This window comes from Ornithorhynchus anatinus, chromosome 1, assembly GCF_004115215.2.
Source record: "Ornithorhynchus anatinus isolate Pmale09 chromosome 1, mOrnAna1.pri.v4, whole genome shotgun sequence".
NCBI lineage: Eukaryota > Metazoa > Chordata > Mammalia > Monotremata > Ornithorhynchidae > Ornithorhynchus > Ornithorhynchus anatinus.
In genome coordinates this window covers 7,328,548-7,343,282 of record NC_041728.1, presented here as the reverse complement: position 1 = coordinate 7,343,282, position 14,735 = coordinate 7,328,548, and the positions used below count along the sequence as shown (strand labels likewise).

Here is a 14,735-nt window from a genome sequence, read left to right as displayed (position 1 = left end):
AGCGCTCTGCCTCTTGCCTGCTGCCACACCTTAGCCAAGTCACTTTACTTCTCTGTGCCTCGGTTTCCTCGTCTGTAAAATGTTTTCCCTCCTACTGTGTCCAACCTGAATATTTCACATCTACCCCAGCGCTTAGTATGGTGCTTGTCCCACGGTCAGCACTAATCAAACGCAAAAGTTACGATAGTTGTGATTATGATGGTTAGAAATGTCCTGCATTTAGTAGCTTTACGAGGTAAACTCGTGAAGCAGCGTGGCTCAGTGGAAAGAGCCCGGGCTTGGGAGTCAGAGGTCATGGGTTCAAGTGCCGACTCTGCCACTTGTCAGCTGTGTGACTGTGGGCGAGTCACTTCACTTCTCTGGGTTTGTTACCTCATCTGTAAAATGGGGATGAAGACTGTGAGCCTCACGTGGGACAATCTGATGACCCTGTATCTACCCCAGCGCTTAGAACAGTGCTCTGCACCTAGTAAGCGCTTAACAAATACCAACATTATTATTAAACTCCTGGACCCTTTGAAGATTCTACTTGTTCAGTCATATCGGTGATTGTGCTGTTTTTCACAACGATGGACTTCGAAGGCCAATTCATTAATCAGGGTGCTTGCTCTGTTTTTTTGATGCCCCCTGAATTCACACTGGTTAGGTCACATTTGAATGAGTATTTTGTAGAATATCCCAGTCCTAATAATAAGGCTAATTCCCTGAGATTCACAACTTTCTTAGTGTTTGTATTTCAGCATTATTGTCATAAAATAAGGAGATTTCATTGAGTGTTTAGCCAAAGTTAGACACGCATCATCTCATTAGCCTTCTGTAAGTGTGCTCTTCACGTATTATCTTTAGGAGTACATCCCATCACAGGCGGGACCTAGCGTCGAATTAAATCCCTACTACCAGAAGTATAGCGGACGCACCCAGCACGCTGTTCTTTATATGAATCCCCATAAAATCAACCTGGATCTCATTTTGGAACTGCTTGCATTCCTAGGTATGTTTTTTAATTTCCTGAAGCGTGGAACTTTCCTGAAATTTTTCCTTCTCACTGGACGTTGTGTCTTAATCATTCATGCATTCGGTCGTATTTATCGAGTGCTTACTGTGTGCAGAGCACTGTACTAAGCGCCTGAAAAGTACAATTCAGCAATAGAGACGATCCCTGCCCAACGATGGGCTCACAGGCTAGAAGGGGGAGACAGACAGCAAAACAAGTAGAGAGGCATCAGTAGCATCAAAATAGATGAATAGAATTATAGATACGTGCACATCATTAATAAAATAGAATAATAAATATGGACATATATACACAAGCACTGTGGGGCGGGGAGGGGGGTAGAGCAGAGGGAGCGAGTCGGGGCGATGGGGAGGTGGGGAGGAGCAGAGGAGAAGGGGGGTTTAGTCGCCTCAAAGTAGTGTTCCCCCTTTTGATCGATGCCTAAAAATGTTTTGTCCGTCTCATGTATCTGTCGGGGGCTTGTAGATTTCTTTTAGTGAAGGAAGACGGGGTTGAGTATTCAGTAACAATTGTAACGTTAATACCATGTGTCACAGAGCAGGAGAAGGACCTTTCTTGGCACTGGGATATCTGGTTAGAACCAACAGATGGTAAGGAAAAGTCACATAAAGGCTTACAGACAAGTGAATTCCGCTCCTCTCTAACACCCAGTTGGAAAGGAAATGTAGTCAAATTCACTCCTGCCAGATTAGAATGAAATGAATTGGCCTCTCAGTGGGCTGGTGGATTCAGGATAGAAAACATACCCTTCTTGCTTACATTTCTAATCAATCAGTCAGTGAAGTGTATTGAGCACTTGGGAAAATACAAACAATAGAGTTGATCAACATGATCCCTGCTCACAAGAGGCTTAGAGTGTTAGCTTACAGGCAAGTTAAAGAAGAAACCTTAGGAGTCGATAAAATATTGCGTACCTTTCTTATTGTCTTATCCATCCTGCATTAAATCAGTGGAGGGATGTTATAAACTTATATGTGTAACTTATATAACTCATATTTGTTACTTTATTATAATGTGTGCTTTTTCTCATCCAAACAGACAGAAGTCCCCAGTTCAGAAATGTAGAAGGAGCAGTATTAATTTTTTTACCAGGACTTGCACACATCCAGCAATTGTATGATCTCTTATCAACAGACAGGCGGTTTCATTCCAAAGAAAGGTAGTTACAATTTTCTTCTGTCAGGAAAGTGTGTTGGAAAGAAAATGACTCCCTTTGAAAAAAGGACATATTCTCATTTAACCTTATTAGTTTGAGAAATTGCTTATTCTTTCATCATTCTGAGGGACGGCTATCTAAATGCTTTCAATATTGCCTTTTCTTGAAGTCTAGTACACCTCAACCCCCTATACTTTTATGGTGACCCATCAAAACTAATGGAATGCAGATTTGTAGGGAAATCTGTTAGAATTTGGGGGTCTTCTGGTGTTTTAGAAAATTTTCCTGATCTAACATCTGTAAAAAAAATCTTCTCACCTCGCCTTACTGTGCCTTGTATTCTCGGTAGTGTGTTTCATTGTATTCATTCATTTATTCAACCGTATTTATTGAGTGCTTACTGTGTGCAGAGCACTGTACTAAGCGCTTGGAAAGTACAGTTCAGCAACAAATAGAGACAATCCCTACCCAACAATTGTATCGCTGCCAGAATGGAATCACGGTTGGGAGGATTGACTCATTTTGGTTGTATTGAAAATGGCCAAACCATCCTCTGTACAGAGAGGCTTCCAGATCGTTTAAAGACTCCATCATCTAATTTTTGTATTTTTTCATGATTTCGTTGCTTTTCACAAAGTAACAGGATTTATTTTAAAGTTGCAATATAGCATGGCCTCACTATAGTCAAAATGTTTTGGAGTGAGAATACCATGCATCATAATGCATCTAAAATGTTTGATTCCAAAATTTGCAACCGTTTAATATTTTGCTCTGAACCGTATAATCCTTTTCTGAGACTGTTCACCTAAGCAACTTAAATTTGTCTTCGTACTAGCCTCCTTATAGGCGACAGATATTGAATCATTTACCACAAAATGCCTACCAAAACCTGAAGTCTTGAAACACAGCTCTAACATGGGGAAACAGGACAAAACTGGCAATCGAGAACAGTTGATAAGAATAAAGCATCACTCTGAATGAAATCCTTACATCCCCATCAAAATTGGGTCACACTCAATATACCGCAAATATATATTTAGTGATTCTTTGCCTGCAGAGCATCCTTTTGGAAATTGCCATCTTTTCTGCCCATCTCAATTTATTTCGCCTCTTTCAGGTACAAATTAATAGCCCTGCATTCGATTCTCTCAACTCAAGATCAAGCAGCAGCATTCACGCTCCCTCCTCTCGGAGTCCGAAAGGTAAATTTAGAGAATCACAGAAAATTTACAAGGGATTCATTTGAAAACATTTAACCGCAGGATTCCCGGTGCCAACTCCTTTGGCATTTTCCCTTTCCACTGCACCTGCAGTTGGATTCTGGGTCCCCAGAATGGAAGAGTAGGGCTAAACGGCACTTCCTGACTTTCTCTTGCCTCCTGGTTTTGCACATTATATTACCGTAAGGTAGTTTTGCAGAATGAAAGTCATCTAAAAAAGTGCAAAGCAAGCTTAGATACAGAAAAGCAAGGGAATACTGGCTAGAGCTGGAGAGAAAGGGAACAGATTATCTGCAGAAGGAAAGATTAGTGAAGACCCTCAAGGAAACTTTATGCAATTGCATTAGCAGTGAGTTCAAAAACTAAATGAGGATCATGTAAGCTGAGTCCCCAGACTACTAGCTTGAAGAAGTGTACATTTTAGAAAAGCAGCTGTTCCCCATAAATCCATCTCTTAAAATGCAACGTCTTCCACTTTCAGATCGTTCTAGCGACCAACATTGCAGAGACAGGCATTACTATACCGGATGTGGTCTTCGTAATTGACACTGGAAGAACGAAAGAAAATAAGTAAGTGGAAAATTTTCCAGATCGAAGAAATGCGTTAATGTAAATGTGTGCAATTGCAGCGCTTCGCCAGTTGATAAACAGTAAAGCCGTCGTCCCTCGGACGATGGGAACTTCGAGATGCTTTAGTGAAGTTTGCACAGATATTGTGATGGACCACAGCATCCCTGTCTTCAAAGCCCTCAAAAAAAGTTCACCTTCTCCAGCAAGCTCTTCCAGAAACTCCCAGAAAGTCACATTAACCAGTCAGCCTCCCCTACCTCTTAGGTGTGCATGTCAGTCATTAATATTTATTGAGCGCTTACTGTGTGCAGAGCTCTGTACTAAGTGCTTGGGGGAGTACAGTATAACAATATAGCAGACACATTCTCTCCCCGATGAACATGTGCGCGTGTGTGCGTTATATGTAATCAATTGTTCCGTCAATTGATTTGTTCTGATTACCCTATTTGTACTTTATTTTCACGTCAGTTTTCTCCACTTAAAGGTAACTCCCTTGTGGGGCCTGGACTTTCCTGAGGGCACTCACTGAATATCCTTACTACCTGCTAATTGTCAATTCCTCAATGAGAAAATAAGGCCAAAGCAAAGCACCTCGAAAACAGGCAACTCAAAACCCTAAGAAAATGTTTAAATCTTATTCCTAAATCAAGAATAAGTAGTCATAGTGCTAAACTAGGAATAGCTGATGTTTGAAGGGTAGGAGTTCGTGTGTACAGATTCTTTGTCATTTTAATGCCTGACTGTGTCATCATGAAGAAATGGGCCCGTTCATTTCCTTCATGGAATTTGGAGCGACTTTAAAAGAGTTTAGATATAACGTGATTATCCGATTAAAAAAAGAATGTATTTTACCGATGATCGTTCAGAATCTGCCGTCCGAAGAGAGAACTCTTTTTTCAGGCGGCAGTTGTTACTGTGGCTGGTGGAAAGTAAATTTAATTACCTTGGTTCCCAGTGAACTGTCATTCGTCAGCCGTGTGTACATTTTACAAAGAAGTTTTTTTTTTCCGAGCGTAATATAAAATTAAATCCCATTGTTACCTACTACACAAGTGTCTGTTAAATGCTTTGTGCAGGTACCATGAAAGCAGCCAAATGAGCTCCTTGGTGGAGACGTTTGTGAGTAAAGCCAGTGCCCTGCAGCGCCAAGGGAGAGCGGGACGAGTTCGAGATGGATTCTGCTTCAGAATGTATACACGAGAAAGGTACGGTATTCAGTCATTCAGTGGTATTTATTGGGCGCTTACTGTGTGCAGAGCACTGTACTAAGCGCTTGAGAGAGCACAGTTCAACAGTGCGGTCTGATGGATAAAGCGTGGGCTTGGGAGTCGTCAGGCCCTGGGTTCTTATCCCGGCTCTGCCTCTAATCTGCTGTGTGACCTGGAGTAAATCACGTCACGTCCTTGTGCCTCAGTTACCACCATCTGTAAAATGGGGATTAAGATTGTGAGCCCCATGAGGGACAGGAACCGGGTCCAATCTGATTATCTCGTATTTACCCCAGCACTTAGAGCAGTGTCTGACACATAGTGAGCACTTAGCAAATGTCTTACAAAAAACAGAGTTGGTAGACACATTACAGGCCCGTAAGGAGCCTTACAGTCTAGAGAATTGGGAGTTTGAGTAATGATAATTATGGCATTTTCGAAGCGTTTATTATGTGCCAAGTACTGTACTAAGTACTGGGGTAGATTCACGATGCCTGAGTCAGACTCAGTCCCCGTCCCACCTGAGGCTCACTGCCGTAGTAGAAGGAAGAACTGATATTTCCTCCCCATTTTGCAGACGAGGAAACTGAGGCATAGAGAAATAACGTGAATTTGCCCAAGGTCACCCAGCAGGTCAGTGGCAGAGTAAGATTAGGAGCCAGGCCCTCTGACTCCCAGGCCCGTACTCTGTCCGTCAGACCACACTGCCTTTCAGTCAATCATTGGGATTTCTTGAGCACTTACTATGTGCAGAACACTGTTCTAAGCACTTGGGAAATTAGAGTACAGTATGGAGTACAGTATGTTGGTAGACACATTCCCTGCCTACAGGGCACTTAAAGTCTAGAGGGAAGACAGACATTAATATAAATGAATAAATCGTAAGTGCCGTGGGGCTGAGGGTGAGGTGAGTATCGGGTGCTTAAAGGTAATGATAATAATGATGGTATTTGTTAAGCTCTTACTATGTGCCAAGCACTGGGGTAGATTCAAGGTAATCAGTTGTCCCCTGTGAGTTCACAGTCTTAATCCCCATTTTCCAGATGAGGTAACTGAGACACAGAGAAGTTAAGTGACTTGCCCAAGGTCACACAGCTGATAAGTAGCGGAGCCGGGATTAGAACCCACAACCTCTGACTCCCGAGCCCGGGCCCTTTCCACTGAGCCACGCTACTTCTCACTAAGCCACACTGATCCCAGTGCATAAATGCAGAAGGGGAAAGTAGTTGGAGAAAAAGGGGTTTAATCGGGGAAGACCTCTCGGAAGGGGTGTGACTTTAAAAAGGCTTTGAAATGAGGCGATATAAAGGTGGAACCAACAGAGTTTGGTGACATTGAATATGTGGGCTGAAGGAGTCAAAGATAATGCTGAGGTTACAGGCTTGTGAGCTACAGAGGATAATGGTCTTCTTTATAGTGATGGGCAAGACTGGGGAGAGAACGGGTTTGGGTGGGAAGGGGATGAGTCCCGCTTTGGACGTGTTTTGTTTGAGATTTCAGCAGGACATCCCGGTAGAGATGTCCTGAAGGCAGGAAGAGATGCAAGACTGCAGAGGAGAGGGGTCAGAGCTGTTGCTTAACTAACCTCAAATAGTTTTAGCAAAATGAGTGGGACTTTGATACTGTGCATAAAACATTTTCTGTCGATGCCTTTTTTTTCCAGGTTTGAAGGCTTCATGGACTATTCGGTACCGGAAATACTGCGTGTACCACTGGAAGAATTATGCCTTCATATTATGGTAATTGATTGGGTCTTTGGTTAAGCGAACTCGCTCCTGGATTCTCCACCATCCCATCGTCCCCCTTTAAAAATTGGCTTCGGGTCATGTGGTGCTGTTCTTTCGTCCTCGTCTAACTGAGAATCCGGTGGTTATTTAGAAAAGAACGTACCCCGTTGTTCTTGAATTATGCCAAATTAGGAAAATTTGCTAGATAGGATGGCTGCCTCGAACTCTGCTGAAGGAAAACCTTCTGAATGTCGTCCATCAATCACTAGTATGTATCGAGCACTCCTGGGGAATTGATTGATTATTGTGTGCTGAAACGCTTGGCAGAGTATGGTAGAGTATAGCCACAGCCCCTACCTTCAAGGTGTTTGATCAGTCAGGGATATTTGTTGAGCCCGTGTTGTGTGCTAAGCACTGTATTAGTCGCCTGAGAGAGTACAGTACAATAGAACTGGTTGACATGTTTCCTGCCCATGTGGAGTTCATATTCTAGGGGAGCTTTTCAATCTGAAGGCAGAGACTTAGTTCAAATAATTTACAAATAGGAAAACGTGCCTGAATGGTGGAGTTATATAATAATAATAATTGTGATATTTGTTAAAATGCTCACTATCTGCCATAGACTGTACTAAGTACTGAGGGTCATTTCAGTCAGGGGTCTATTTACTGTGTGCAGAGCACCGTACTAAGTGCTTGGGAGAGATCATGCAACAGAATGAGCAGACACGCTCACTCCCTGCGAGCTCACAGTCTAGAGAGAAGAAATAATCGACACAGTCCCTGTCCTTCCCACGGTCTAGTGGACGGGCAAACAAGTTTTTAACCCCCATTCTACAGATGAGGAAACTGAGACACAGAGAAGTCCAGTGATCTGCCCGAGGTCACGCAGCAGGCGAGTGCCAGGGTGGGATTAGAACCCAGGTCTCCTGACTCCCAGTCGTGTGCTCTGTCCACTAGACAGCTGTCTCTCGGCGAAATCAAAATATGTGAATACAACCGTAGATTTTTGAGTGCAAAAGTGTTGAAACGATGGTCGGGAGGAGGTGACCTGGGAAGAAGAAAAAAATAATCGACAAAAGCCTCCTAGAGATGGTGGGATTACAGATAGGTTTTGAGGATGGAGATGGTTGTGGTTTAACTGATCCGAAAGGGAAGGGAGTTCTAGGCAGTCGAAGAACAGCCTTGAGACAGGCAGAAGAGTCAACAAATGGGACCCAGTGAAAACACGAGTTTACGAGGAATAAGAGTGTAGTGGGAGAAGAGAATGAAGAAGAGGGAAAGAGCCGATGGAATGCATTTAAGCCAACGGTCTGGAGTTTCTACTTGATGCTGGGATGAATTGGGTAACCACTGAAGGTTTCCGAGGAGTGGAGAGAGGTGTGCAGAGGCTTCGTTTCAGAAGAGATCTGGCCAGCAGAGTGAAGTACGGACTAGAGAGTGGGGAGACTTGAGTCAGGAAGGCAGAGCGAGAAAGCTGAAACAATAGTCTAGTGGAGGTATGGTGAGCCCCTGGACCAAGGCGGTGACCATTTGGATGGAAAAGAAGGAGCATATCTGGAAAAGGTGAAGGAAAATCCAACAGGATTTGCAACACCTAAAGGAGGTTGAGGAATCACGGGTAATGCCAAAATTTGGGGCTGGAATATTTTTTTTTCCCCATGGTATTAAGTGCTCACTATGTGCCAGGCGCTGTCGTAGATACAAGCTAATCACCTCCCAGTCTTAATTCCCATCTTACAGATGAGGTAACTAAGCCCAGAGATGTTAAGTCACTTGCCCCAGGTCATGCAGCAGACGAATGGTGGAGCTGGGATTAGCACCCAGGTCTTTCCGATTCCCAAGGCCGTGCTCTATGCACTAGACCATGCTGCTGCTTTCTCAGTCGTTTTTATTCATTCATTCAATAGTATTTATTGAGCGCTTACTATGTGCAGAGCACTGTACTAAGCGCTTGGAATGTACAAATCGGCAACAGATAGACAGTCCCTGCCCATTGACGGGCTTACAGACAATGGGCTGTTCGGGGGAGGCAGACAGACAAAAACAATAGCAATAAATTTATTGAGCGCTTACTGTGAGCAGGCGCTTGGGAGAATACGCTCTGACAGGGTTGGTAGACCCATTCCCTGCCCACAACAAGCAGTGAAGTGGTGAACGAGGAAATGGCGCGTTTGCAACCGTCTCTCCCGGGATGCGTCTGTGGGATCATTTTGATTTCTAGAGGTCAGTTCATTTTTTGCTGGGTTTGTGTTAAGTGACCATCTCCTTTTCGACTTCCAGAAATGCAATCTCGGTTCTCCCGAAGATTTCCTGGCCAAAGCCCTAGATCCCCCTCAGCCTCAAGTGATCAGCAATGCAATGAACCTGCTCCGCAGAATCGGCGCCTGTGAGCTCGCCCAACCGAAGCTGACTCCGCTGGGCCAACATCTCGCAGCGCTGCCCGTCAACGTCAAGATTGGGAAGATGCTCATATTCGGGGCCATTTTTGGCTGCTTGGACCCAGTGGTGAGAGAGTGAACGCCAAATCCGCAACTTGGGAACTGTAGTAAAATGGGGATTGAATAAGACTCTGGGCCCAATGTGGGACAGATACCGTGTCCGATCCAGTTTGCTTATATTGCATCCCCACCGGCGCTTAGTACGGTGCCTGGCGTATAGTAAGCGCTTAACAAATGCTGCAGTTGTTCTAAACGTTATTAGTGGTTGGAGGGAATGTTTTTGAACAACTTTGCGACCATTTAATAATAAAGCAGTAATTGTGATATTTGTTAAGCGCTCCCCGGGCTGGGAGTCAGAGGTCATGGGTTCTAGTCCCGGCTCTGCCGCTGATCGGGTGTTTGACTCTGGGCAAGTCACTTGACTTCTCTGTGCCTCAGTGACCTCATCCGTAAAAAGGGGGTTGAGACTGTGAGCCCCACGTGGGACAACCTGATTACCTTGTATCTACCCCAGCGCTTAGAACAGTGCTCGGCACATAGCGCTTGACAAAAGCCATTATTACTATCATTAATATTATATGCCAAACATTGTACCAAATGCTGGGGTAAATAGAAGATAATCGGGTTGGACACAGTCTCGTCCCACGTAGAGCTCACAGTCTTAATCCCTGTTTTACAGATGAGGTAACTGAGGCCCAGAGAAGTGAAGTCACTTGCCCAAGGTGACACAGCAGACAAGTGGCAGAGCTGGGATTCGAACCCAGGTCCATCTGACTCCCCGGCCCTTGCATTATCCTCTAGGCCACGCTGCTTCTCTAGTGCCTCATGTCAGTATTTTGTTTTACCAAAAAGGCTATTTCCGGGCTTCAGATTTGAAGAGGTTGAAATGGGGATTATGTTTGCTCTCTAAAGCTATTTTTTCTTCTTTTCTTAAATCCATAATAACGTAGTAATTATAGGAGACTGAACTCTGCTGCTATAATTGAAGTCTGACACGAGTCAGATCAGTCAGTCGTAGGTATTGAGTGCTTGCCGTGGTGTGCAGAGCACTGAGTGCTTGGGAGTATACAGTTTAACAGTGTTGATAGACATGTTCCCTGCCCCCAAGGAGCGTACGGTCTAGCGGGGTTCCTGAGTCAACCACCGCTATAATGTTACTGTGTTTCGTTAATGCTCCTAATTTCCTTTTTTCATTTACAGGCAACATTAGCTGCCGTTATGACCGAGAAGTCTCCCTTTACAACCCCGATTGGTAGAAAAGATGAAGCCGACCTTGCTAAATCAGCTTTGGGAATGGCAAACTCTGACCATCTGACGATCTACAGTGCTTATCTAGGGTAAAAAAAAAAAAAAAAGTATCGTTTATAACCATGTAGCCCAAAAAGAACCCCAGGATTCATAACAGCCATCATTGAAATCATGAATCTGGTATTTTTATATTGATTTACTCAGGTTCAGTACGATGGACTTTTGACGATTTGCATGCTTCCCACGCTCATTTGTTGTGGCCACTCCTAAGAGTCAAAGCAGAAATGCTTTGGGCATTGCCTTAATTATGGAATTATTTTCATTATTTTTTTCAGTTTATATTAAACAAGGTGTGTGCATTATTTACTTCCCTTCATAACTTCCGACCTAGCTTTTGCAGCGGGAGCTCCTGCTGTTCATGCCGTAGCTACCAAACCGGAAATCTATTGTCCATTTTTGTGATGTGCTAGAATCTCGGTTTCTGTTGTGCTGTCTGAAGATAAATTTTGAAGTGATGGTAAAAGCCACGTCTTGAATTTGACCAGGTGGAAGAAGGCTCGTCTAGAGGGAGGGTATCGTTCTGAAATGGCGTACTGCAGGAGGAATTTCCTTAACAGAACGGCATTGATAACTCTAGAGGTAAGCGTTCCGATTCTGGGCTGGAAAGATGACGGTCACATTTCGCTTCAGAGCGCTTCTTTGACGGTGTAGGATTTAAAATGATTTTCAGTACCTCAGGAGTGGCTGAGTGGTGTGGCTTCCTTCGTCTCCCTCATGGGTAAGATGTAAAACTTTTTATGTGGTGTATACCAAATAAAATGATTAGTCTGTGTTTCACACAGCTGTGACGTACCCTTGTACCTTTCAAGAAAGACAAGAAGACCTAGCCACTTTCTGTGAAGCACTGTGGCTCAGCGGAAAGAGCATGGGACTGAATGTCAGGAGACCTGGGTTCCAATCCCAGCTCTGAGGCTTGCCTGCTGTGAGACCTTAGGCCAGTCATTTATCTGTGCCTCAGTTTTCTCATCTCTCAAATGGAAATTAAATCCCTATCCCCCCTTTTGCGAGCCCCATGTTGGACAGGGATAATGTGTCTGATCTAACAGTACTGTAATAATAATAATAATGTCGGTATTTGTTAAGCACTTACTATGTGCCGAGCTAAGCGGTGGGGTCGATACAGGGTAATCAGGTTGTCCCACTTGAGACTCACAATCTTAATCGCCATTTTACAGATGAGGTCACTGAGGCACCGAGAAGTCAAGTGACTTGCCCAGAGTCACCCAGCTGACACCTACCCCAGCGTTTAGTACTGTCATTGGCTCAGAGTAAGCCTTTAAACAAGTACCACAGTCATAAGCATTGTTAGTCTCCCTCAATCAAGTTAAAGAAGAAATTGAGAGAAAGTGGCTCAAAAAGGGAAACCCAAAAAATGTGTCGAACTTAGTATCGAAAGAGGAGATGTTGGATAGGCTCACTGAGGGACTTGTGGTCACTGACATTCAGTGCAGAGAAATGGAAAAACATAAAAGAAGTGTCCCCGCAAAGTTCACCTCAAGGTGGAAAGGGTTATATTCGGGGTAGTGCTTCAGTTTGCCGTCTTAATTGACAAACGAGCTTCAGTCCAGTTGCAAAGACTTAAAAGTAATATTAATAATTATAGTGTTTGTAGAGCACTGGCTGTGTGTCAAACACCTTACTAAGCGCTGGGGTGGATACAGGCAAATGGGTTGGACACAGTCCCGTGTGGGGCTCCCGATCTCAATCCCCATTTTACAGATGAGAGAACCGAGGCCCAGAGAAGTGAAGTGACTTGGCCTAAGTCACACAGCTGATCAGTGGCGGAGCCGGCATTAGAACCCATGACCTTCTGACTCCCTGGCCCGTACTCCACTACCCCGTGCTGTTTCCCTGTGGGACTTGGGGACCGAGAACCTGTGCAGAGGAATTGATTGATGATAATTATGATGTTCAAGCACTTTGTGCCCAGGATAATTAAGCGCTGGGGTAGCTTCACCCAAGCAGATCGGGCACAGTCCCTGGCCCACACAGGGCTCGCAGTAGGAGGGAGAACCGGTATTTTCGCACCCATTTTACAGATGAGGGGGAAACCGAAGCACAGAGAAGTCAAGCGATTTGCCCACGGTTACCCAGCACACAAGAGACAGAGCCGGGATGAGAATCCAGGTCCTCCGACTCGCCGGCCCACGGTCTTCCCACTAGGCTACCCTGCCTCTCAACTAGTTAGCTCGGGTCGAGTGCAACAAAAAAATCCAGTTGCAGCAACCCAGCATCAGGGGTTTTTTATTGCAGTATTTAGTACAGATCTGTACGGGGGAGGACAGACTTTGTCTGTTGCCCTAAAAGCAGGTTGAACCTCATCGCTGAAAGGAGGGAGAGGTAGGTAGGTGTAGTCCAAGGTGGGCGTACTGTTCCTTCACACCAAAAATAGACTCCAGTCACGTACGGCTCCAGTTTTCTTAACTGAAGACAGGGTGTGGCTCAAATTAAAAACAGGGGAGAGTTGCGGCCGAAAGCCTGATGTGGGAAAACAAGGTAGATTAATGCAAAATGGAGACTGAAAACAAAATAGAGTAAGCCTAGTTGAGAGTTGGTTTCCACACACTCGTATAGCTTTGCAGTCTAGTTAGGGTTGGCCATTCTTCCATTTCCAGCTGGCCCGTTCCCCGTGCGGCGGTCCTGACGTGGCCCCGATCCGCCACGGCAGCCAGTATTTGTATTTTGCAAGCTCGGCCTCCTTGCTGCTCTGTCCCGCGGCTCTGAGGACCTGGGAGGAGGATACGATGGCTCTGGAGAAATTAGCCACATTAGCCAGCTATTTTCAGGATGTGAAGACTAGGAATTTTTAGAGTATTACTCAATTTGCCCACCTCCTATCCCAATCATCAGTCTTTAAGTTTACATTTCTGTTGGATTTTTCTTCGTATTTTCACTGCCTGGAACTAAAATGGATGTCCAGATCCATCTTAATTCTGTCACTGTTAAAGGTAAATTTTGCATCTCTCTCTGACCGTACGCACCCTCTAGACTGTAACTCATCAAGGGCAGGAATTTTGTCTACCAATTCTGTTGTAATGTCCTCTCCCAAGCGCTCAGTACACGGTAAGCACTCAATAAATACCGTCGACTGCTCGAATCACTACCGCCACTCTCAGTGGAATCGGTGTGTTTTTTGGAGCCGTTTATTAATGATTCTTTCACGACTGCGTCTCGGTCGTCCAAAACCATCGCAGGATGTCAAGCAAGAACTAATCAAGCTGGTGAAGGCAGCAGGCTTCGCTTCGTCCACCCTTCCCAACGACCGGGATGGAAACCGCGCCACTCAATCCCTCTCCCTCCAAGAGACGGCCCTCCTCAAAGCAGTGCTGACCGCGGGACTCTACGACAACGTGGGCAAGATCCTCTACACTAAATCGATAGACGTCACCGAGAAACTGGCGTGCGTCGTGGAGACGGCTCAGGGCAGAGCCCAGGCCCACCCTTCCTCCGTCAATCGAGATTTGCAGACCTACGGCTGGTTGCTCTACCAGGAGAAGGTAGGCGTCTGTTTGCGTCCGACGCGATAAGCTCAAAAGATGCGGGCTTGGGAGGCAGAGGACCTGCGTTCTAATCCCGGCTCTGCCGCGTGCCTGCTGTGTGACCTTGAGTAAGTCGTTCATTCATTCAGTAGTATTTATTGAGCGCTTACTATGTGCAGAGCACTGTACTAAGCGCTTGGAACGTAAGTCGTTTCCGTGGCTCAGTGGAAAGAGCCTGGGCTTCGGAGTCAGAGGTCATGAGTTCGACTCCCGGCTCTGCCACCTGTCAGCTGTGTGACTGTGGGCGAGTCACTTAACTTCTCTGTGCCTCAGTTACCTCATCTGTCAAATGGGGATCAACTGTGAGCCTCACATGGGGCGACCTGATTACCCTGTATCTCCCCCAGCGCTTAGAACAGTGCTCTGCACATAGTAAGCGCTTAACAAATACCAACATTATTAACAATAATAATAATAATGGTATTTGTTAAGCGCTTACTAGGTGCCAAGTACCGTTCTAAGCACTGGCGGGGCGGATAAAAGATAATCAGGTTGTCCCACGTGGGGTTCACAGTCTTAATCCTCATTTTACAGATAAGGTAACATGGGTTACC

The 14,735-nt window shown here is 45.1% G+C and overlaps 1 protein-coding gene across 2 annotated transcripts in view; it reads left to right on the top strand.

The window, feature by feature from the left end:
* Positions 1-14,735, top strand: part of DHX29 (DExH-box helicase 29) — a 47,841-nt gene that overhangs the window by 27,655 nt on the left and 5,451 nt on the right. For both annotated transcript variants that reach the window (XM_029064025.2, XM_029064034.1), the window contains 10 exons: positions 847-991; positions 2,054-2,174; positions 3,289-3,373; positions 3,873-3,961; positions 5,038-5,166; positions 6,833-6,908; positions 9,177-9,401; positions 10,535-10,671; positions 11,128-11,221; positions 13,837-14,139. In XM_029064025.2, coding sequence (XP_028919858.1) covers positions 847-991; positions 2,054-2,174; positions 3,289-3,373; positions 3,873-3,961; positions 5,038-5,166; positions 6,833-6,908; positions 9,177-9,401; positions 10,535-10,671; positions 11,128-11,221; positions 13,837-14,139 — 1,404 coding nt within the window. The remainder of the gene's footprint in view (positions 1-846; positions 992-2,053; positions 2,175-3,288; positions 3,374-3,872; positions 3,962-5,037; positions 5,167-6,832; positions 6,909-9,176; positions 9,402-10,534; positions 10,672-11,127; positions 11,222-13,836; positions 14,140-14,735) is intronic.